Here is a 24,587-nt window from a genome sequence, read left to right on the forward strand (position 1 = left end):
CCAGCTCCCTGCCAATGGTCTGGGAAAGCAGCAGAAGATGACCCAGGGGCATGGGCCCATACTACCTACGTGGGAGATGTGGAAGAAGCTCCTGGCTCCTAGCTTCGGCCTAGCCCAGCACTGGACATTGCGGCCATCTGGGGAGTGAACCAGTGGATGGAAGACCTCTCTCTCGCTTGCTCTCTCTCTGTTCTTGGGACCCTGCACACATGTGGGAGACCTGGTTGAAGCTCCTGATTTCAGTCTGGCCCAGCCCCAGCCATCCATTGTAGCCATTTGGGGAGTGAACCAGTAGATTGAAGATCTCTCTCTCTCTCTCTCTCTCTCTCTCTCTCTCTCTCTCTGCCTTTCATATAAATAAAAATAAATCTTTAAGAAAAAAGAAGTTAGGTATAAAAAATTGTAGAGATAATTAGCTGGATGTTTTTCAGTAACCACTAAAAAAGCTTTGCAGTAAAAAACAAGCACAAAGTATGAAAGTAGCTACTAATTTCTGGTGAAAACCCCAACATTTGGGATAAAGATTCTCTTCTGAAACAAAATTTGCCTAACTCTGTCATCACAGCCTAACTTGCTTATCAAGGATTTTTTTTTAATATTTCTCTCATTGGACAAAAAAACCCAGTGGTTTAGTTGTACCTGTAGAGCTTTTAATAATTGTTGTATTTGTTATCTTCATAAATCTGATTACATCCAGACAAGCTGATGAAGAATTCCAGATCCTGGCAAACTCTTGGCGATATTCCAGTGCATTTACCAACAGGATATTTTTTGCCATGGTAGATTTTGATGAAGGTTCTGATGTATTTCAAATGGTAAGATCATTAATTTGTTCTACATTTTAGGAATGGGTAAAATGTGGGAAAGTGGAATACATTTTTTTCAGTGGCCATATGTTAAATAGGAATGTTATTGTATGAGATCTAGAGTAGTTAATGAGCTAGGAGTTAAACTTGCTAACCATACTAGGTAGTAATCAAATGCTAACTTGTTAGAATATGGAAATTGGCTAGTAATTAAGTGACATTTGATTTTTTAATAGGATAAAATACTTAAAACATAAAATTTACCATTTTAACCATTTTTAAAAATCACAGCATGGCCGGCGCCGTGGCTCAATAGGCTAATCCTCCACCTTGCGGCGCCGGCACACCGGGTTCTAGTCCCGGTTGGGGCGCCGGATTCTGTCCCGGTTGCCCCTCTTCCAGGCCACCTCTCTGCTATGGCCAGGGAGTGCAGTGGAGGATGGCCCAGGTGCTTGGGCCCTGCACCCCATGGGAGACCAGGAAAAGCACCTGGCTCCTGGCTCCTGCCATCGGATCAGCACGGTGCGCCGGCTGCAGCGGCGGCCATTGGAGGGTGAACCAACGGCAAAGGAAGACCTTTCTCTCTCTGTCTCTCTCTCTCACTGTCCACTCTGCCTGTCAAAAATAAAAAAAAAATAAAAAAAAAAAGTTTAAAAAAAAAAAATCACAGCATGAATTCTACCATTATGTCACCATTATTTCCTATTGTCTAAATGGTTAATGTGAATATCCTCCTTCATGTTCAAGGTTAAATCCTTCCCATGTGCCCTGGATCCCATATTTACCTGTTTTATAAATCATAACCTCCTATATCTGCATTTTTAGAATTTTTTAAAAAATATTTATTTATGGAGCTGGTGCTATGGCTCACTTGGTTAATCCTCTGCTTGTGGCGCTGGCATCCCATATGGACACCGGGTTCTAGTCCCGGTTGCTCCTCTTCCAGTCCAGCTCTCTGCTGTGGCCCGGAAAGGCAGTGGAGGATGGCCCAGGTGCTTGGGCCCTGTACCGCATGGGAGACCAGGAAGAAGCACCTGGCTCCTGGCTTCAGATCCGCGTAGCTCCGGCCGTAGCGGCCATTTGGGGAGTAAACCAACGGAAGGAAGACCTTTCTCTCTGTCTCTCTGTCTCACTGTCTGTAACTCTACCTGTCAAATAAATTTAAAAAAAAAAAACACTTATTTATTTATTTGAGAGACTGAAAGAGACAGAGCTCCCATCCCACTCTCCACTTGCCCATAATGGCCTGGACTGGATCAAGCTGAAGCGGGGATCTAGGAAATCAATCCAGGTTTCTTATGGGGATGATAGGGACCCAATTACTTGCCATCACATGCTGTTTTCAAGGGTGTACATTACCAGGAAACTGGAATTAGTAGTGGAGCCAAGACTCAAGCCCAGGCACCCCTTTATGGGATGTGGGTATCTCAACCAGTGGTTTAACCATTAGGCCAAGTACCTACCCTTCACACCTGTATTTTTAACTTTAGCCTTTCTGCTAGTTCTTTTCTCATACATATAAACACTCAAAGACAGAGATGCTGTTTTGTTTGTAAGTTTGTCTAATTCCTATATTTGAGCATGTTTTACTCAATAGTAATTGTATAAGACATAGGAGGCAGAGTAGCTGAGACTCAAACTGGCACTCTGCTTCCAATCCAGCTGCCTGCTAACGTGCCTGGGAAAGCAGCAGAACATGGCCCAAGTACTTGGACCCTTGACGCCCACATGGGAGACCCAGATGGAATTCCAGGCTCCTGACTTTATTTAGGAAGTGAACCAGCAGATGGAAGATCTCTTTCTCTGTCTCTCCCTTTGTCACTCTGCCTTTCAAATAAATAAAATAAATCCTTTTTTTTTAAAAGGAAATGTTCATTTAAAAAACACTATATCAGGGGCGAGCATTGTGACATAGCAGGTTAAGCCACTGCTTGCAATGCCAGTATCTCATGCAGGAGTGCCAGTTCAAGTCCCGGCTGCTCTGCTTCCAAGCCAATTTCCTGCTAATGCTCCTGGGAAGGTAGCAGGTGATGGCCCCTGACACCCATGTGGTAGACCTGAATGAAGATCCTGGATCCTAGCTCCTGGTTTCAGCCTGGCCCAGCCGCCCTGGCTGTCATAGCCATTTGGGGAATGAACCAACAGATGGAGGGAGGATCAATCTCTCTCTCTCTCTCTCCTTTTCAAATAATTAATAAATCTTAGTCTTTAAAAAAAGTAAGAGGCAGAGAGACAAATAGTGCTTTCTCTTGGTGGTTCACTCCCCAAATGCCCACAGTGGTCAAGGTGTGCCAGAGCTGGGAACCAGGAACTCAGACCAGGTTTCTCATGTGGGTAGCAGGTAACCAGCTATTTAAGCCATTACCTGTTGCCTTCCAGGGTCTGCATTAGCAGGAAGCTGGAATTCTGAGCCAGAGCAAGGACTTAAACCCAGGCAATTCCAACTGGGATATGAGCATCTGAACTGGCATATTAACCACTAGGCCAGATGTCCATCCCACAAGTATTTTCAATTTATACCTAGAACTGGAATTGCTCAATCATGTAATAATTCTAGTTTTAATTTTTAGAGAAGCCTCCATATTGTTTCCATAGCAGCTGCAACTTTTTTTAAAGATTTATTTTATTTATTTGAAAGAGTTATAGAGAGAGGTAGAGCCAGAGAGAGAGAAACGTCTTCCATTCACTAGTTGACTCCCCAAATGATCACAATGGCCAGAGCTGAGCTGATCCAAAGCCGGGAACCAGGAGCTTCTTCTGGGTCTCCCACGCGGGTGCAGGGGCATAAGGACTTGGGCCATCTTCCACTGCTTTCCCAGGCCATAGCAGAGAGCTGGATTGGAAGTGTAGCAGCTGGGACTCAAACCAGCATCCATATGGGATGCCGGCCTTTGCAGGCTGGGGCTTTAAACCACCGAGCCACAGCACCAGCGCAAAGCTGCAACATTTTACCTTCCCATCAGCAGTGTCCAAGGGCTCCAGTTTCTCCACATCCTTGCCAACAATTGTTTTCGGGTTTGTTTGCTTTAGCTATCCTAATGACTGAGAGGTGGTATCTCACCGTGGTTTTGATTTTCATTTCTGTACTCATCAATGTGGTGGAACAATTTTCAGATGTTTATTGGCTGTACATATACCTTTGGAGATATATCTATACAAGTCCTTTGCCTATTTTTTAAATCAGTTTGGTTTTTGTTTTGAAGTTATAGGAGTTCATTATATATTATGATATTAGTCCCTTATCAGATAAGTGGTTAGCAAATAATAAACATTTGTTTGGGGCCAATGTTGTGGCATAGCAGGTTTAAGCTGCTTCCTTCAGGGCCAGCATCCCATATTGGCACCAGTTCAAGACTTGGCTGCTCCACTTCCAATCCAGCTCCCTGCTAATGTACCTGTGAAACCAGCAGAACATGGCCCAAGTCCTTGGGCCCTTGCCACCTACATGGAGACATGGAAGAAGCTCCTGGCTCCTGGCTTTGGTCTGGTCCAGTCCTGGCCATTGTGGCCATTTGGGTAGTGAACTAGACAATGGAAGATATTCATATTCTCTCTCTCTCTCTCTGTCTCTTACCCTCTCTCACTCTGCTTATCAAAGAAAGAAATATATAGATCTTAATAAGTAAATCTTTAAAGATTTATTTATTTATTTATTTGATAGGGTGATGAGAGAAAAAAGAAACAGAGAGAGATAGTGAGAAACAGAGAATTTCTCCATCCTCTGATTCCGCAAATGCCTACAAGAACTGGAACTGAGCCAGGCTAAAGCCAGGAGCCAACTCTCCCTGGATGATGGCTGGGGCCCAAGTACTTAAGCTATCATCTGCCTCTCAGGCACATGAGTAGGAAGCTGGATTAGAAGCAGAGGTGAGACTCAAACCCAGGCACTCTGATATGGGATATGGGCATCCCCAGCAGCTTAACCTGCTGTGCCACAACATCCACCCCTACAATATATTTTTCAAGAACTGATTGGTTAGGGATCAGTGTCATGATGCAACAGGTTAAGCCATCACCCCCGACACTGGCATCCTGCACGAGCACTAGTTTTAGTCCTGGCTACTCCAGTTCCTATCCAGCTTCCTGAGAACATAGTGAAGATGGCCCAAGTGCTTGAGCCCCTGCCGCCCAAGTGGGAGACCCAGATGGAGCTCCTGGCTCCTGGCTTCAGCTTGGCCCAGCCCTGGCTGTTGCAGACATTTGGGGAATGAACCAGCAGATGGAAGTTCTCTCTTCATGTGTCTATCTGTCTCTCTCCCCCATCTTCAAATAATTAAATGGTAAAGAAATGTGTTGCTCATCAGAAAAAATTTATGAACCTTCTTAGAATGACTTTTTCTGCATATGGCTACAATTTTGTGTTCTTTTTCACTGCAGTTTTATATCATTATTTTATCCTGGTCTGATTTCCTTCAAATTGAGAATGCACTGTATTCAGAGATTGCCACAGCTATGCAAGACAATTTTAGTTCTCATAAATATATTCGTTTCTTTTTTTTTGCATAACCTCTGAACAGATTGAAATATCTACTTCTAGTGGTGTAAAATGTAGGTTTCTTAACTAGGAATCTATATTTGGTAAGTAAAATGTAATAGTTAAGATCAGAGTTAGCCTTGAGTTTGACTCCTGGCTCCACCATTTTCTAAAGAAAATGACTTAACCCACCTAAACCTGGACTTCTTCACCTTTGAAAAATACCTAAATCTCTAGATGTTATTTTCTGTTAAGATTATTTACTTCATATCTTAATATTTTTGTGGGTTGCTTTTATTCAGCTAAACATGAATTCGGCTCCAACTTTCATCAACTTTCCTGCAAAAGGGAAACCCAAACGGGGTGATACATATGAGTTGCAGGTGCGTGGTTTTTCAGCTGAGCAGATTGCCCGGTGGATTGCAGACAGAACTGATGTCAATGTAAGTGTCCCTACTTTGCAGAAGGTCACTTTGCCATTGTCCCTTTTGAATCTTATTGGGAGACCATAATTCTTCTTGTCCTCTTACCACTGAGATGGTAATAGTTTGGTAGTTTCTTATCACTGAGGTGGTGCAGGCTTGTCTTGTGAGACCCACGCACTGTCGGGATGGTAGGGCTGTGGCATTCTTCAACAAGAAGCACCAGAGACAAGTTTCAGTAAACATGTCCGTTTATTAACGATCAAACATAAGCTTTTAAAGGGCAGGCAGAGGGGACATAGCTAATTCAGGGCAACACTAGTTTATAGGATAAAGCCGATATTGGCGCCACTATGCTTCTCCAATCAGCTTGAAGGTCACATAGCCTACATACCCTTCCTGATAGGCCTGGGACACACCCAGGAGCAGTCTGATTGGTAATTACAGGGCTCTTCAACAAAGGGCGGGGTGGGGGTGTGTGTGTGGAGGAAATGTGCCTGGGACTCCTGCCGCCTGCCAGAGGTCAGGTTAACCTCCTGCATGGGCTAGGCAGGCAGCCTCCCAGCCAGGCGCAGGATCACCCCCTTCATAAGCAGCATTTAACAGACTCACCCTGATGAAAGAATTAAATTATAAAACATTCATTTACCTTATTGAATTCAGTGTGGAAATCCCTCTGTCAACCTTCTTAAGATCATGGGCTATCTATTTGCACTTAGCAAATCCTTCTTAATCTAAAAGATGTGTTGTGATTAAACTGGTTATTGTTTACACCTATTCCATCCTATTTTACTATACAATAGAGATCATTTTGGTTGGGATGAAATGAGAAATGTATTGTTTTTCCCTGAAAATAACCACACTAACTTTGATTGCTTTCATTTCAAATTACTTTGATCCAGTTAATTAGTAAAATGTTATATTTAATGCTTTTCTTTCTCTCCTTTCCACTAGATTAGAGTAATTAGACCCCCAAATTATGCTGGTCCCCTTATGTTGGGATTACTTTTGGCTGTTATTGGTGGACTTGTGTATCTTCGAAGAAGCAATATGGAATTTCTCTTTAATAAAACTGGATGGGCTTTTGCAGCTTTGGTGAGTGCATTTTAGAAGAAAAATTATTTTAATAAAATCCTAATGTATTTTTAGATAAGCTTTCATTTATATTAGAAGTAATATTTTCTTTCTTACCCAAGGAAATGATTTTACATGTTTTTATTTTCTGCCTTAAAATCTTTCCTCCATTATTAGGAAGGCCAGAGTTTCAAGGAACTGTTTGTACGTGCTTTCTATTCAGCCTAAATGATAACTGTCATCTCTGTAAAAATCTGTAGTGCTTTTGAAAACATCCTTCTAAAAAGCCTTTTTAGTATTCACTTTTAAAATTTGTGTTGGCTTAATTTTAATTTTAAAAGGTGTTTTCCTTTTGAAGTGCTGTTGAATTGTGATCTTGTGGTGAAACATAGGCCTTAATTAAATCACTTACCTAAATGCAAATTTCATGTGTTATCTGAGAAGATGCACTTCTTCCTGTATCTACTAATCTAATCAATATTGGGCCAGTTGGGCCTTGAGTAATTCATTTTTGTGTTTGTTTTCCAGTGTTTTGTGCTTGCTATGACATCTGGTCAAATGTGGAACCATATAAGAGGACCACCATATGCTCATAAGAATCCTCACACAGGACATGTGGTAAGAGAATTCTGGGATTTCTTTCCATTATATACCAAAGTTAATGATTACTCTGTCAGACCAATGTCAGCGTACAAAGGGATTTGTTTTTTCAATTTTTCTGTTAATAAGCCAAAATCACTAATAAGACTATGCAGTGCTCTTCAAAGTGGGAAGTTCCATTTCCCACTGGTGAGTCCTTTTGACAGTGCTAGCCAAGAATGAGTCAGCCTCACATAAATAGAATAATTGATCAAATACTTTAGCATTTATTGTTTCTAGGCACAATGCTAGGTATTATTAGATACTGTGATGAACATGAAAAGCGTGGTCCCTGTCATTGTGGTCTACATTATCATAACTCATGGTCTTAAATGTGAGTTTTGTCATATATTTTGTTGTTAAAAACATAGTATAATAAAAGACAAATGGAGAATAAATAATACAGAAATAGTTTGTATGTCAATCAAACTTACTTATGAATACCACAGACTCAAAAGTTTGTTGCATGCTTATATATATTATTAATAATTTCATAGGGTGTTAAATAACCCATTTTAGGTTAGGACACCAAAGTTTAACGTGTATTTAAATATCCTGTTTTGTTTCATCTTCTCCCCACCCAGAATTATATCCATGGAAGCAGCCAAGCCCAGTTTGTGGCTGAAACACACATCGTTCTTCTGTTCAGTATCCTTTTTACAATAAGTCTTTGTTACTGCATTTTGTCTCTTTTCCCGGTATAGTACTCTCTACAGCATTTGACTGCAGTTGTTCTCTTAATATAGGTCATCATATTCTTTAGAAATCATATTACTGTGTCATCCATCTTAGCCTAATCAGCCTAAGACCACCAAAGACAAACCTGTAGTTTGATAAAGCCAGGTTTATTGAAGCAAAAATGACTGAACATCAGAGTAAGGATGAGACATGTCACTAAAGAAAAAAATAGAATTGTTAGAGAGCTTGGGAGAAGGGTAGGGCTTAGGTGAAATTTACATGAAACTTTGCTTTGATAGGCTGAAAGCTAAAAGCAAAGCAAGGCTGAGTATAGTGGGATCAACATCAAGTCTGTATTTTGAAGGGGACCTGTAGGAAATGGGGTTCCATGCTGAGTTTACTCCAAGATCTCAGCATAAGAAGATTCAAAGCAGAGACATAGAGATGTATAGGAAAGCAGGATTTATTTAGAAGGATGAAGATAGTATACATTCAGACATGAATGAGGATGACCTCTCTGTGTGAGGAAAGAGTAAGGTCTGCCCACGGCTCAATAGGCTAATCCTCCGCCTGTGGCGCCAGCACTGCGGGTTCTAGTCCCGTCAGAGCGCCAGATTCTGTCCCGGATGCTCCTCTTCCCGTCCAGCTCTCTGCTGTGGCCCAGGAGTGCAGTGGAGGATGGCCCAGGTGCTTGGGCCCTGTACCCGCATGGGAGACCAGGAAGAATAAGGTCTGTGACTGTGCCCAACAAGTTCAGGTCATCCCTTTGTCAGATAGGGGATGATGCCCTAACTGAATATACAAATAAGAGATGGGGGGGGCGGGGCAGGGCTTCATTGTAAGTGGTGACCTCTGAGAAGGTATCATGGCATCTCCACATGGATCTCAGCTTATACATGGTTATTACCATGTTTTATGCATGATGAGGAAGTGAGGCTCAGGTATATCTTGGGGAAGTGGGTGTGTCAAGCCTGCAGCCATATTGGATCAGCCTGGAAGTGAGTGAGTATCTTTATTGTTTTTTAAAGGCAGAACTGTGAAATGTGGTTTTTTTGTTTTAGGTTTAAGTTATTTCTTTAAGCCATCTCCTGCCATAAGCAGAGATGGAGATCAGTATAATGGTCATCATTTGATACAAGTAAAGAAGGTGAGCTTAAGGTCCCATAGACTTTTGTGGTCCGCATGCAAAGTGGTGGTCCCTGGTGCCTGTGAGGGTCCAGGTTCTCGTTATTCATCTTCGTAGCCAGTTGGAAGTGGATTCACATGAGGGTTATGGAACAGAGTATGGTTCCCATCTGCCCAGGGAAAGGGCTTGGACCTGATGCGGAGATGGGGGTAGTTGATGAACTCGGGTGTCTCGTGCTCTTTGTGGTGCAACTTCAGGTAGAAGTTCAGCATGCTCACACCCACGCCGGGGAGCGCGATGAAGTAGGTGAGGGCCTTCCACATGCGAGCTGAGCCCTCCTCTCTGGGGGGCGCTGCTCACATAGGCCGCCCCACTTGGAGGCGGGACCGACCTAGAAGCCGAGAAACCCTGGACCCAGCTGCCGTCGCTGCCATTTTCCTCCTGGACAGCCCCTTAAGTTTTATTTATTTATTTGGTAGGCAGAGTTACAGAGGCAGAAAGAGAGAGAGAGAGAGGTCTTCTATCTGCTGGTTCACTCCCCAAATGGCTGCAATGCCTGGAGCTGGGCCAATCCAAAGCCAGGAGCCAGGCACTTCTTCTATGTCGCCTACACGGGTGCAAGGGCCCAAGGACTTGGGCCATCCTCTACTGCTTTCCCAGTTTATATCAAAGAGCTGGATTGGAGGTGGAGCAGCCAGGACTTGAACTGGCACCCATATTTGATATCAGCACTGCAGGCGGCAGGTTTTGTTTTGTTTTTTTGTTTGTTTGCTTGTTTGTTTTGACAGAGTGGGCAGTGAGAGAGAGAGAGAGACAGAGTTTAGAAAGGTCTTCCTGAGCCGGCGCCGTGGCTCAATAGGCTAATCCTCCACCTTGCGGCGCCGGCACACCGGGTTCTAGTCCCGGTTAGGGTGCCGGATTCTGTCCCGGTTGCCCCTCTTCCAGGCCAGCCCTCTGCTATGGCCAGGGAGTGCAGTGGAGGATGGCCCAGGTGCTTGGGCCCTGCACCCCATGGGAGACCAGGAAAAGCACCTGGCTCCTGGCTCCTGCCATCGGATCAGCGCGGTGCACCGGCTGCAGCGGCGGCCATTGGAGGGTGAACCAACGGCAAAGGAAGACCTTTCTCTCTGTCTCTCTCTCTCACTGTCCACTCTGCCTGTCAAAAAAAAAAAAAAAAAAAAGAAAGAAAGGTCTTCCTTTACCGTTGGTTCATCCTCTAATGGCCGCTGCGGCCAGCGCACCGTGCTGATCCAAAGCCAGGAGCCAAGTGCTTTCTCCTGGTCTCCCATGCGGGTGCAGGGCCCAAGCACTTGGGCCATCCTCCACTGCACTCCCAGGCCACAGCAGAGAGCTGGACAAGAGGGGCAACCGGGACTAGAACCTGGATTAGCCTCTTAAGCCGTGGCGCCGGCCAGGCAGCAGATTTTACCTGCTACGCCACAGTGCCGGCCCTGTGAGTGTGGTTTTAACTGCAGAACTGTGGCAAGGAGACTGCTGGCAGCCTCTCGGCTCCTCTGCTCACATATGAGACCCAGGGTTCTGTTTCCTTGGAAACTACAAAGTTAGGTTAAATGTGGGGTGGATTTTGTCTTCAAAATCTCTTAGTTTGAAGCTCTGTTAGTTTTAAATTGAGGCTACTTAGAAATTATACTTGTAAATTGAGTGACTGAAATCATTCTGTTAGGAGTAAAATGTTTCATTCTTAATGGTATAATTTCAAATAGTTCATGATTTAAGGTAACAGTATTCCTCACTAAGAAAGCAGAGTTACTAAAAAACGGTGGCATTTTGACATTTTTCAGCTATAGTATGTCGTATGTCTAAAGGAGAATTATTTCCTGTGGATTGTGTAGGTGCTTGATAAGTGTGTTGTTCCATTCTCTTCAATTTCAGAAAGATTTTTACTTTCTTGGCCTGAGCTACTTTTTAATTTCTTTTTTTTTTAAAAAAATATTTATTTATTTGAAAGAGTTAGAGAGAAAGAGAGAGAAAGGTCTTCTATCCACTGGTTCACTCCCCGGATGGCATCAACGGCTGGAGCTGGGCCGATCCAAAGTCAGGAGCCAGGAGCTTCTTCCAGGTTTCCCACGCGGGTGCAGGGGCCCAAGGACTTGGGCCATCTTCTGCTGCTTTCCCAAGCCATAGCAGGGAGCTGGATTGGAAGTGGAGCAGCCGGGGCTCAAACCAGCACTCATATGGGATGCTGGACTACAGGCAGTGGCTTTACCTGCTACACCACAGCACCAAACCCTTTTTACTTTCTGACATCTAAAAAATGAATGCTTCTGAAAGCTTCAAGGATAGGTAAGAATGACATTAGATAGATAAGACTCTGATTTTCATAGTACAGGTTGAGCACCTCCAGTCTGAAATAATATTTTGGATTTTTAGATTATAGATACCCCATCTATATTTTTAAAAAACAACTCTAAAATCTGAAGCACTTCTGGTGCCAGGAATTTTGGATTAGGGATATTCAGCTTGAATTGCTGAACAAACTTCATATCATCTAAATATATAAACAGTGATTGTGTGGAATAAATCAACAAGGTGAGCAAATACAGTGGTCCTGAAGTTATGCTTCCCAGTCAAGGTGTTTTGACACTGATATGTTAGAATTGGTTGTAGCCCAGCCTGTTGGAGTGCCTGCCTGGTATTTTGGTGGTAAATTCATTTGCCCTGCTTTTTCATCTCAACAATTAGATGACTTGGAGTTATTCTAATTCAACCCTTATTCTACTGAAAATGAGATGTATTAGGAAAGAATAGGTTAAGAATTTTGAAGATGAGTACAATCAATTTGAGTAATTGCATGGCTTTTGAAATAGAAACTTAAATGGTTTTTTCCTGATTATAGAAGTTGATGAAAGAAAACTTAGAAAAATATAAAAGAAATAAATGTTTAAACTACTGGAAATATTATCTTTAGTAAATATGTATGTCTTTCCCAGGTTTTCTTTAAAAGATTTTATTTGAAAGGCAGAGTGACAGAGAAATTGATCAGTTGATCAATCTTCCATCCACAGGTTCACTCACCAGATAGCTGTAACAGCCCAGCCTGAGCCAGGCGGAAGCCGAGAACCAGAAACTCTATCCAGGTCTCTCACATGGGTGGCAGGGGCCCAAGTACTTGGACCATCACCTGCTGCCTTCCCAGGCACATTACAGAAAGCTGGCTTGGAAACAGAGCAGGCAGTACTCCAACTAGCACTCTGAAATGGAATGCTGGCGTTGTAAATGGTAGCTTAACCTGCTGCACCACAATGCCAGCCCCCATATTATTATGTTGACGGTTAATTTTGAGTGAGATGTTTAAGGAAAACATTCTGACAAAATACTAACCATTTGCTTTTTTTAAAAAAAATTAATTTATTTTTATTTGAAAGAGGTACAGAGAGAGAGGTCTTCCATCCACTGGTTCACTCCACAGATAGCTGGAATGGCCAATGCTGAGCTGATCCAGAGCCAGGAGCGTCTTCCGGGTCTTCCATGTCGCTGCAGGGGCCCAAGCACTTGGACCATCTTTGGACCTTCTTCTACTGCTTTCCCAGGCCATAGCAGAGAGCTGGATCAGAAGTGGGGCAGCTGGGACCTGAACTGGCACCCATATGGGTTGCTGGCGCCTCAGGCAAAGGCTTAGCCCACTGCACTACAGCTCCGGCCCCACCATTTGGTTTTAATTAACAGACACTTGGGGAAATTATTTATTTGAAAGGCAACGTTCCAAAGGGTGGGGAGGTCTTCCATACCCAGTTCACTCCCCAATGGCTGCAGTGGCCTGGAGTTGGGCCATGCCAAAGCCAGGAGCCAGGAGCCTCTTCTGGGTTTCCCACCTGAGAGCAGGGGCCCAAGCATTTGGTCATCCTCTGCTGCATTCCCGGGTATATTATCAGGTAGCTGGATCAGAAGTAGAGCAGACAGGACTCCGATAGGCAGCCATATGGGATGGCTGTGCTGCAGACCCCCAACCCTTACTTTTTTTTTAAGATTTTATTTATTTATTTATTTGAGAAGTAGAGTTACAGTGAGAGGAAGAGACAGAGAGAAGGGTCTTCCGTCAGTTGGTTCACTCTCCAAATGGCCGCAACGGCCGAAGCTGCACTAATCCAAAGCCAGGTGCTTCTTCCCGGTCTCCCACGTGGATGCAGGGACCCAAGGACTTGGGCCATCTTCTACTGCCTTCCCGGCCCACAGCAGAGAGCTGGATTGGAAGAGGAGCAGCCAGGATTAGAACTGGTGCCCATATGGGATGCTGGCGCCACCTACTACACTACGGTGCTGGCCCCTATTTTTTTAATTCCTAAAATTTGAGTAAAAATATTCATTTGGGGCCAGGATTGTGGATCAGTGGGTGAAGCCACTACCTGTGGCAAAAGCATCGCATATCAGACTGCTGCTTCAAGTCCTGGCTGCTCTACTTGCCATCCAGCTAGCTCCCTGTTAATGTGCCTGGTAAAGCAAAGAAGATGGCCTGAATGCTTGTGGCCTTGCCACCCTGGGTGGAGTTCCTGTCTCTTGGCCCGGCCCTGACCACTGCAGCCATTTGGGGAGTGAACCAGTGGATAGATCAACAGATTCTCCCTCCCTTGCTCCTTCCCTGCCCCTCCCCTGCCTCTGCTTCTCTGTAACTCTGCCTTTCAAATAAATAAATACATCTTTTAAGAAAAAGAAACAGTGGGGACCAGCGTTGTGGCACAGCTGGTTAACACCCTGGCCTGAAGCACCAGCATCCCATGTGGGCGCTGTTTTAAGGCCCGGCTGCTCCTCTTCCAATCCAGCTCTCTGCTATGGCCTGGGAAAGCAACAGAAGATGGCCCAAGTCCTTGGGCCCCTGCACCCATGTGGGAGACCCAGAAGAAGCTCTTGGCTCCTGGCTTTGGATTGGCGCTGCTCTGGCCATTGCAGCTATCTGGGGAGTGAACCAGCGGATAGAAGACATCTTTCTCTCTCTACCTCTCTGTGTAACTGTGTCTTTCAAATAAATAAAAAAGAAAAAGAAACAATGTAGCAAATGGTAGTTAAAATTATAAAATATTAGTTAATTGGGAGTTTGTTTTTTAAATCTTTGTCCTAGTTTTTTTTTTTTCCTCTGAGAGGCAGAGAGACAGACAGAAAAAGAGAGAGCTCCCATCTGCTGATTCACTACCCAAATGCCAATAACAACCCAGGGCTGTGCTGGACCAAAGTCAGGAGCCCAGAACTCCATCTGAGTCTCCCATAGGGGTAGCAGAAACCCAGTTACTTGAACCATCACTGCAGCCTCCCAGGGACTGCATTATCAGGAAGCTCTAATTCAGAATGGGCATCTTAATCAATATGTCAAGCACCCACTTCCTGTCTAACAATTTTAAATATTATATAATAAATTTAAGAAATTAGAATTTGCTTACATTTTACTTCTATCCAAAGGTTAAACATTAGCTTAGGGTTTCATATACTTTTGGAAGAGATTGCAAACCTGTTGTAATAAAGAACTTTTATAAGTTTAGTTATTAGGATATAAAATGGGAATTTTTTTTAATAAGATTTATTTATTTCCTTGAGAGGCAGAGTTACAGAGAGAGGGAGAGACAGACAGGTCTTCTGTCCACTGATTCACTCCCCAAAGGGCGCAATGGCCAGACCTGGGTCGATCCAAAGCCAGGAGCCAGGAGATTCTTCCAGGTCTCCCACACGGGTGCAGGGGTCCAAGGACTTGGGCTTACTTCTACTGCTTTCCCAGGCCATAGCCAAGAGCTGGATTGGAAGTGGAACACCTGTGACTCGAACCAACACCCATATGGGATGCTGACACTGCAGGCAGAGGCTTTACCCACTATGCCACAGTGCCGGCCCCAATAGTGTCTTTTTTTTTTTTTTTTTTTTTTGACAGGCAGAGCGGACAGTGAGAGAGAGAGACAGAGAGAAAGGTCTTCCTTTTCCATTGGTTTACCCTCCAATGGCCGCCACGGCTGGTGCACAGTGGCCAGCGCACCGCGCTGATCCGATGGCAGGAGCCAGGTACTTATCCTGGTCTCCCATGGGGTACAGGGCCCAAGCACCTGGGCCATCCTCCACTGCACTCCCTGTCCACAGCAGAGAGCTGGCCTGGAAGAGAGGCAACCGGGACAGAATCCGGCGCCCCAACGGAGACTAGAACCCGGTGTGCTGGCGCCGCAAGGCGGAGGATTAGCCTAGTGAGCCGCTGTGCCGGCCCCCAATAGTGTCTTAAGTGCTGTGTACTAGATATGATGGTAAGAAAATGAATAATTTAGTCAAAGGTAGAGAACATTAGGAAAGGGTTAATACTCCTTAATTTTTTTAGAGATATGATACCCTAAGACTCAAAACCTAGTTTACAGTTTCCATGTTCATAAGAATTAATAGTGGGCCGGCACCGCAGCTCACTAGGCTAATCCTCCGCCTTGCGGCGCCGGCACACCGGGTTCTAGTCCCAGTTGGGGTGCTGGATTCTGTCCCGGTTGCCCCTCTTCCAGGCCAGCTCTCTGCTGTGGCCAGGGAGTGCAGTGGAGGATGGCCCAAGTGCTTGGGCCCTGCACCCCATGGGAGACCAGGAGAAGCACCTGGCTCCTGCCATCGGATCAGTGCGGTGCGCCGGCCGCAGCGCGCCGGCCGTGGCGGCCATTGGAGGGTGAACCAATGGCAAAGGAAGACCTTTCTCACTGTCCACTCTGCCTGTCAAAAAAAAAAAGAAGAGAATTAATAGAATAAGATGACTACTAAATAGTAATCATGATTTTGTGAACTGTCTATGTATTACCCAGCTTAATATTGTACAATTTGCTGCACAGTTAATAAAAGAAACTGTATAACAAGTTTCCTGGTCTACTAAGCAAGTTTTTTTAAAAAAGTTTTATTTATTTATTTGAAAGTCAGATTTACACAGAGAGTGAGGCGCGGGGGTGGGGGTCTTCCATCCGAAGGTTCACTCCCCAACTGGCCACAACGGCCAGAGCTGCACCAATCCGAAGCCACGAGCCAGGAGCTTCTTCTGGGTCTCCCATGTGGGTGCAGGGGCCCAAGGACTTGGGCCATCCTCCATCGTTCTCCCAGGCCATAGCAGAGAGCTGGATCGGAAGTAGAACAGCAGGGTCTTGAACCGGCGCCCATATGGGATACCAGCACTTCAGGCCAGGGTGTTAACCTGCTGCGCCACAGTGCTTGCCCCCATGATCTGCTAAGCAAGTTTTAAAATTACATTTTATACTCTCTTTTTGTAAAGATTTATTTATTTATCTGGAAAGCAGAGATACAAAGAAAAAGAGAGAGAAAGAGAGATGAATCTTCCATCTGCTGGTTCACTCTCCAAATGGCTACAATGGCTGGGCCTGGGGTGAAGCCAGGAGCCAGGAATTTCTGGGTCTCCCACATAGGTTCAGAGGCCCAAGTACTTGGGCTATCTTCCGCTGCATTCCCAGGCACATTAGCAGGGAGCTGGATCATAAGTGGAGCAGCCAAGACTCAAACCGATGCCCATATGGAATGGCAGCACACAGGCAGAGGCTTAACCTTCTATGCCACAGCACCAGCCCCACATTTTATACTCTTTTATTTGAAGTATTGCTTTCATGCAGAGAAGTTTACAAATCATAAGTGTATGGGGCCGGCACTGTGGTGTAGCAGGAAAAGCCGCTGCCTGCAGTGCTGGCATCCCATATGGGCTCCAGTTCGAGTCGTGGATAGTCCACTCCCCATCCGGCTCTCTGCTGTGGCCTGGGAAAGCAGTGGAAGAATGTCCAAGTGCTTGGGCCCCTGCACCCACGTTGGGGACCCAGAAGATGCCCCTGGCTCCTGGTTTCAGATCATTTCAGCTCCAGTCATTGTGGCCATCTCGGGCATGAACCAGCAGATGGGAGACCTCTCTCTCTGCCTTTGCCTCTCTGCAAATCTGCCTTTCAATAAATGAATAAATCTTGGCCGGCGCCATGGCTCACTAGGCTAATCCTCCACCTGTGGCGCCAGCACAGTGGGTTCTAGTCCCGGTCGGGGCGCCGGATTCTGTCCCAGTTGCTCCTCTTCCAGGCCAGCTCTCTGCTGTGGCCGGGGAGTGCAGTGGAGGATGGCCCAAGTGCTTGGGCCCTGCACCCCATGGGAGACCAGGAGAAGCACCTGGCTCCTGGTTTCCGATCAGCGCGGTGCACCGGCCGTAGCGGCCATTGGAGGGTGAACCAAAGGAAAAGGAAGACCTTTCTCTCTCTCTCTCTCTCTCTCTCTCACTGTCCACTCTGCCTGTCAATAAATAAATAAATAAATAAATAATAAATAAATCTTAAAAAAAAGTTAAGTGTACATTTGCTGGATTTTCGTCACATGAACATACCAGTATAACCAACACCCAAATGAGTAAATACAGTTTTTACATGTATTCCAGAGCTGTCCCTGTTCATCAGTCTTCCCACCAAACTACTGTTTTGACTGCTTACACCATGAATAAGTTTTACCTAATTTAAAAAATATTTATTTATTTGAAAGGCAGAGTTGGGGGGAGGGTGGGACGTGTTCCATCTGTTCGTTCACTCACAAAATGGCCACAATGGTCAGGCTGAAGTCAGGAGCCTGAAACTCCATCCTGGTCTTCTCATGGGTTACAGGGCCCAAGCATTTGAGCCATCCTCTGCTGTTTTCCCAGGCTCATTAGCAGGGAGCTAAATTGGAAATAGAGCAGTCAGAACTTGAACCAACAGTCATATGGGATGCTAGTGTTGCAAGCAGCAGCTCAACTTGCTGTACCACAATGCCAGCCCTTATTTTTTTGAACGTTATATAAATGTAATCCTACAATGAATATATTTGGATTTGGAAAGTAAAGTAGCAGTATGGAAAAATTCTACTCATAATTGGCCAGCGCCGCGGCTCACTAGGCTAATCCTCCGCCTAGCGGCGCCAGCACACCGGGTTCTAGTCCCGGTCGGGGCGCCAGATTCTGTCCCGGTTGCCCCTCTTCCAGGCCAGCTCTCTGCTGTGGACAGGGAGTGCAGTGGAGGATGGCCCAGGTGCTTGGGCCCTGCACCCCATGGGAGACCAGGAAAAGCACCTGGCTCCTGGCTCCTGCCATCGGATCAGCGCGGTGCGCCGGCCGCAGCGCGCCGGCCGCGGCGGCCATTGGAGGGTGAACCAACGGCAAAGGAAGACCTTTCTCTCTGTCTGTCTCTCTCACTGTCCACTCTGCCTGTCACAAAAAAAAAAAAAAAATTCTACTCATAATTTAAAATTCCAATATTAATAATTATGTTTAATTTTGTATTTTCTCTTTCATTCTTTATCCATATGTATGTTTTATGTGGGGAAAGGTATTCATTTTTGTACTTATTGATATACTTTGTATGAAGTTTGATATCTCCATATATTATAAGTATTTTCTCTATTTCATATCTTAGACAAATACATGAGAATAACAGAAATACAAAAATATAGATAAGAAAAATCATTATTGTTAATATAACAGCTATATCACAATACGATTATTCTCCTATTGAACATTGCAAAGAATGTTTCCGTGGAGATAAAAACATAATTTGGCTTATCTCCAAATTCCCCGATGATAAAAAAACACAGTGTGCCTTGTTTAAATCTACCTTGAGGGCCGGCGCCGCGGCTCACTAGGCTAATCCTCCGCCTTGCGGTGCCGGCACACCGGGTTCTAGTCCTGGTCGGGGTGCCGGATTCTGTCCCGGTTGCCCCTCTTCCAGGCCAGCTCTCTGCTGTGGCCCGGGAGTGCAGTGGAGGATGGCCCAAGTGCTTGGGCCCTGCACCCCATGGGAGACCAGGAGAAGCACCTGGCTCCTGGCTTCAGATCAGCCCGGTGCGCCGGCCGTAGCGCGCCAGCCGTGGCAGCCATTGGAGGGTGAACCAACGGCAAAAGGAAGACCTTTCTCTCTGTCTCTCTCTCACTATCCACTCTGCCTGTCAAAAAAAAAAAAATCTACCTTGAACATTAATAATAAAAGTAACTTACAAATTTTTTAAGTTTTGTAATTATGCTTCATTTTATGTACATATATTTGCCTTTATATATAATGTACTTTAATTCTTCTAGCTCTTTTTTTAACGATTTATTTATTTATTTAAGAGGTAGAGTTACAGACAGTGAGAGGGAGAGACAGAGAGAAAGGCCTTTCTTCCACTAATGCACTCCCCAAATGGCCACAACAGCCAGCGCTGCGCCGATCCAAAGCCAGGAGCCAGGAGCTTCTTCCGGGTCTCCCATGTGGGCACAGGGTCCCAAGCACCTACACCATCTTCCACTGCCTTCCCAGGCCATAACAAAGAGCTGGATTGGAAGAGGAGCAGCCAGGACTAGAACTGGCACCCACAGGCATAGGATTAACCTGTGACACAGCACCGGCCCCACTAGCTCTTTTAATAGCCTAGTTCTTGTATGTCATGGAATACTGCCGCCTCTAGTTTCTATTCAGTTCTATTGGGGTAACATTTAATTATAATTATTTAATTGTTTATTTTATTGTTTGTATTCCCCACTACAGTGTAAACTTGTCTGTGGAAGGGTCTTTATTCCCTTCTACTTTTTTTTTAAAGGTTTATTCATTTACTTGAAAGTCAGAGTTACACAAAGAGAGGGGGGGGGGGAGGTCTTCCATCAGCTGGTTCACTCCCTAGTTGACCTCAACAGCTGGAGCTGCGCTGATCCAAAGCCAGGAGCCAAGGGGCCGGTGCCGTGGCTCACTTGCTTAATCCTCCACCTGCGGTGCCAGCATCCTGTATGGGCACCAGGTTCTAGTCCTGGTTGCTCCTCTTCCAGTCCGGCTCTTTGCTGTGGCCCGGGAAGGCAGTGGAGGATGGCCCAAGTGCATGGGAGACCAGAAAGAAGCACCTGCCTCCTGGCTTCAGATCGGCATAGCTCCGGCTGTAGCAGCCATTTGCGAGGTGAACCAACGGAAGGAAGACCTTTCTCTCTGTCTCTTTCTCTCACTGTCTAACTCTGTCAAATAAATTTTTAAAAAAAAAGCCAGGAGCTTCTTCTGGTCTCCCACATGGGTGCCGGGGCCCAAGCACTTGGTCCATCTTCCACTGTTTTTCCAGGCCATAGCAGAGAGCTGGATCAGAAGTGGAGCAGCTGGGACTGGGGTGCTGGTATTGCAGGCGGCAGCTTTACCTGGTACACCATAGTGCTGGCACCATATCCCCTTCTACTATATGACTCCAACAACTAATAGTGCTTGCCATAAAGCAGGCCATGTTAGTAAAAATTTAAAATAAGTGAAGTGAAGCAATATATATGTGAATGTGCATCATAGTTCTGACAGCTGAGAACAATGCATACAGACTTTGCATGTGTATAAGAAGATGGACAACTCATTCAAAGTATATAGACCATGATAGTCTCTACCATTAATCTCATTGTAGCCAGTAACCAAATTGTCTATAGATGTTATCAATCTTTGCTCAAGCCTGGATATGAAGAACCTCAGTAAGGTTAAAATGTGTTGAGAGAAGAGACTTGGCTGAGCAACTGAAAACATGAATGGGCATCATCCCTAACAAGAGGCTATGAAGAGAGAATGTGAGATGATCATAAAGGAATGAATAGTGAAATTCAAGATCCAATTATAAATTCAGGCCTCATGGCCATAAGAAGGCCAGCTGAGCGGCCGGTGCTGTGGCGTAGTGGTAAAGCTGCCACCTGCAGTGCTGGCATTCCATATGGACTCTGGTTCGAGTCCCGGCTGCTCCACTTCTGATCCAGCTCTCTGCTATGGCCTGGGAAAGAGTAGAAGATGGCCCAAGTCCTTGGGCCCCTGCACCCACGTGGGAGACCCAGAGGAAGCTCCTGGCTTCAGATCTGCCAGCTTGGGCCCTTGTGGCCATCTGGGGAGTGAACCAGCAGATGGAAGACCTCTCTCTCTCTGCCTCTCCTCTCTCTGCGTAACTCTGACTTTCAAATAAATAAATCTTTAAAAAATAATAAAAATTCTTCATACACTTAAAAATGTATCCTTCATCTATGATATGAATTACAGTTACTTTATTTGCCTTTTAAATTTGTTTATATTTTCTTCCCAAGAAGAAAGTTTTAGGTACTTGAATTTATTAATCTTTTGAGGGTCTTGTACCATATTTTAGAAAGATCTTTCCTACTGTAATATTTTTTAAATGATGGATTAGGTGTTTTTTTTGGGAAAACCATGTGAAGACTACATGAAAATTCTTTGTATTATTTTTGCAACTTCATTCTAAGTCTAAAATTATTTCAATGATGAATTGATGGACTTATGTATTATCAGGCAAATATAGTACAGTATTAATTGTAAACTAGCTAGTGTGTGCAATTCTTCTGACAATTCTATAGGTTGGATAGTTTTATAATAAAATATAAAAAACGCTCCTAATATTTCTTTTAGTTTTTTCATGGTTTCATTATTTATATTTGAATTATTGTTTAAACTTTTTTGGTACAAGGTTAAAATTTTTTAATTTTTAAGCTATATAAAACGTGAATATACTCTAGTTATAAAAATTTAAAACAATATTGAAAAGATGCAGGTTGGCTTTGCTCCTTTTCCCCAATCCCAGTCTCGAATCAGTGTACATATGAGATGCTGGCACCACAGAGTGGCTTTACCCACTACACACAGCGTCGGCCCTGTTACCTTATATTCTTAAGCTGAATGAAAGTGAAGTCATGGCAATGTGGGAATTTACTTTTTTTTGTTAGAATAGGGCAAAACTAGGTAGCCTAGCAGTAATTTGTGCTTTAATGGTTAATTTTTTAAATTTTTGAGAAATTATTTATCAAATAACAGTTTATTCTCCCTAAATGGTACATATTTCAAATGGGCTTTTTTGGAAGGATAGTTTAAATATTCAAATATCTGTTTCATATTTTAATAGCATATGGAGTCAGGAAAATAGCTGAATATCCAGGCAGGTTATTTCATAGTACAATTACAGGAAAACACATATTTGATCTGTAAATTATAGTGAGATGTTTGTTTAAAATATCAGTCTTTGTACAAATAAAGTAATGTTATAACCTTAATTTTTTACTGTATCATCATAACAAATGTCACACTCTATAGTTACAAAACTATTTTAATTGATTTTTATAATTAAAAATTAAATATTTATATATTTATTTGATTTTCTTCATGAGAAATTAGGAATAGTAAAGTTGTATGTCTTTTATATCTATGTGAATTTCTCCTTAAACCGTTTTCCTAAGATGGTGGGGTTACCTTAGGGATGGTGCTTTTATGTGAAGCTGCTACTTCTGACATGGATATTGGAAAGCGAAAGAGTAAGTCATATCATATGTCATAATGTAACAATTCTTCCTTTAAGACAGAAAAGAGAATGATCTCTAAATCACTTTTCCCCTTAGTTAAAGGATAAGAATGTTATTTGCTCCTTTTCTATTATAAAAGTAGTATATTCTCATTAGAGAGAATGGTTAATGAGTACAGAAGTAAGGTTAGGAAAAATAACTTCTGATGTTCTATAACACAGTATGATAATTATGGTTGGCAACATTTGATTATATATTTGAAAACAGCTAGTAGGAGGAATGTTCCCAACACGAAGAAATAATAAATGTTTGAAGTTACAGATATACCAATTATCCTGATCTGATCATTATACATTGTATACATCTACTGAAATCTCACACTATATCCAGTAAATGTGTACAATTATAACGTGTCAGTTAAAAATTTTAAAAATTGACTAAGGAGATTAGATCTATAAGACTTTTTCAAGTCCTAAATTCAGTTGGTTACAAAAGTTGCTGATTTGGGCCGGCGCCGTGGCTCAATAGGCTAATCCTCCGCCTAGCGGCGCCAGCACACCGGGTTCTAGTCCCGGTCAGGGCGCCAGATTCTGTCCCAGTTGCCCCTCTTCCAGGCCAGCTCTCTGCTGTGGCCGGGGAGTGCAGTGGAGGATGGCCCAGGTCCTTGGGCCCTGCATCCCATGGGAGACCAGGAGAAACACCTGGCTCCTGCCTTCGGATCAGCGCAATACGCCGGCCGCAGCATGCCGGCCGCAGCGGCCATTGGAGGGTAAACCAACGGCAAAGGAAGACCTTTCTCTCTGTCTCTCTCTCTCACTGTCCACTCTGCCTGTCAAAAAAAGAAAAAGAAAAAGAAAAAGAAAAAGAAAAAGAAAAAGAAAAAGAAAAAGAAAAGAAAAGGAAACGAAACACCATTAAAAAAAAAACAAACAAACAAAAGTTGCTGATTTAACATGTGCCTCCAAAAATACACACTACACACATTCTCTCTCTCTCTCTCTCTCTATATATATATATATATATGCTAAAAATAAAAAATGTGGAAAAAACAGGAGTGTAAAACATTTGGGAGTGGGGGAGATTTACCCATTATTATATATTTCTTTCTATTTGCAAAAGCATTTTTGAAACTATATAAAATTTTGAACTTCTTAAACTGGAGTTAATAAATACTAGAAATACTAGTATAATTTTCAACTTAATATTCTATACTGTATTTTTTAAAGATTTCTTTTTTATTTATTTGAAAGAGTTAGAGAGGGAGAGAGAAAGATATCTTCTATCTACTGGTTCACTTCCCAAATGGCCATAAGGGCTTGGTGTGCCAGGCTGAAGCCAGGACTCCTGGAATGACATCCAGGTCTCCCATGTGGGTGGCAGGGACCCAAGTACTTGGGCCATCTGCTGCTGCTTTCCCAGGCACATTAATAGGATGCTGGATTGCAAGTGGAGCAGCCCAATCTTGACCTGCACTCATGGGATGCCTGAATTACAGGCTGCAGCTTAACCCACTGCACCACAATGCTGGCCTCAGAACTCTCTACTGTAATTTAATGATTCTGATTTTGTTTGTTAAATATTTGTTTTTTCTAATTTTTATTATAGTAAATACTTCTTAAGTGAATATTATGATACCTTAAGCTTCATCCTCTTTTTTATTATTTCTTTAAGATAGATTCCTAGAAGTAGAATAACTGTTATCCTGTGTTTTTAGTTTTCAATTGATGATGTCAAGTTCTTTCTGTGAAAGTTATAATAATTTATTTCTACTAGTGGTATTTAAGAATGTTTCACTGTAATCTTATCAGCATTAGATAGTTTCATTAAATATACACATACATTTATAAATGAGTTTCAGAATGTTTTACCCCAAAATAAATATATCTTTTAATTCCATTTCCATGAACTTTTTGAAGTACTCTCTTGTGTGTATATATTATAATTGCTAGTTAGAGAATGAGAAAATGTTACTTTGTGTTTCTTTGATTATAATGAGGTTAAATATTTTCTCAAATGTCTATTAGTCCTTTGTGTTTTCTGTGAATTGTCTTTTTTCTTTTATTATTTATCTATTAGAGTCATAGTCCTCTTTCTCTTTGTTTGTATGGACTTTTTATAAGAGCAT

General features: G+C 43.4%; 1 protein-coding gene and 1 pseudogene across 1 annotated transcript in view; one reads left to right on the forward strand and one right to left on the reverse strand.

The window, feature by feature from the left end:
* The window catches only part of MAGT1 (magnesium transporter 1), a 49,302-nt gene that overhangs the window by 16,305 nt on the left and 8,410 nt on the right, over nucleotides 1-24,587 (forward strand). Inside the window, exons 3-8 of the mRNA XM_008272956.5 lie at nucleotides 698-815; nucleotides 5,583-5,723; nucleotides 6,657-6,797; nucleotides 7,305-7,394; nucleotides 8,000-8,063; nucleotides 22,400-22,474. Coding sequence (XP_008271178.1) covers nucleotides 698-815; nucleotides 5,583-5,723; nucleotides 6,657-6,797; nucleotides 7,305-7,394; nucleotides 8,000-8,063; nucleotides 22,400-22,474 — 629 coding nt within the window. The remainder of the gene's footprint in view (nucleotides 1-697; nucleotides 816-5,582; nucleotides 5,724-6,656; nucleotides 6,798-7,304; nucleotides 7,395-7,999; nucleotides 8,064-22,399; nucleotides 22,475-24,587) is intronic.
* Nucleotides 9,190-9,782, reverse strand: LOC103351927 (cytochrome c oxidase subunit 6A1, mitochondrial pseudogene; annotated as a pseudogene).

Source organism: Oryctolagus cuniculus, chromosome X (genome assembly GCF_051225735.1).
Source record: "Oryctolagus cuniculus isolate XC-2025 breed Fujian yellow rabbit chromosome X, ASM5122573v1, whole genome shotgun sequence".
Lineage (NCBI taxonomy): Eukaryota > Metazoa > Chordata > Mammalia > Lagomorpha > Leporidae > Oryctolagus > Oryctolagus cuniculus.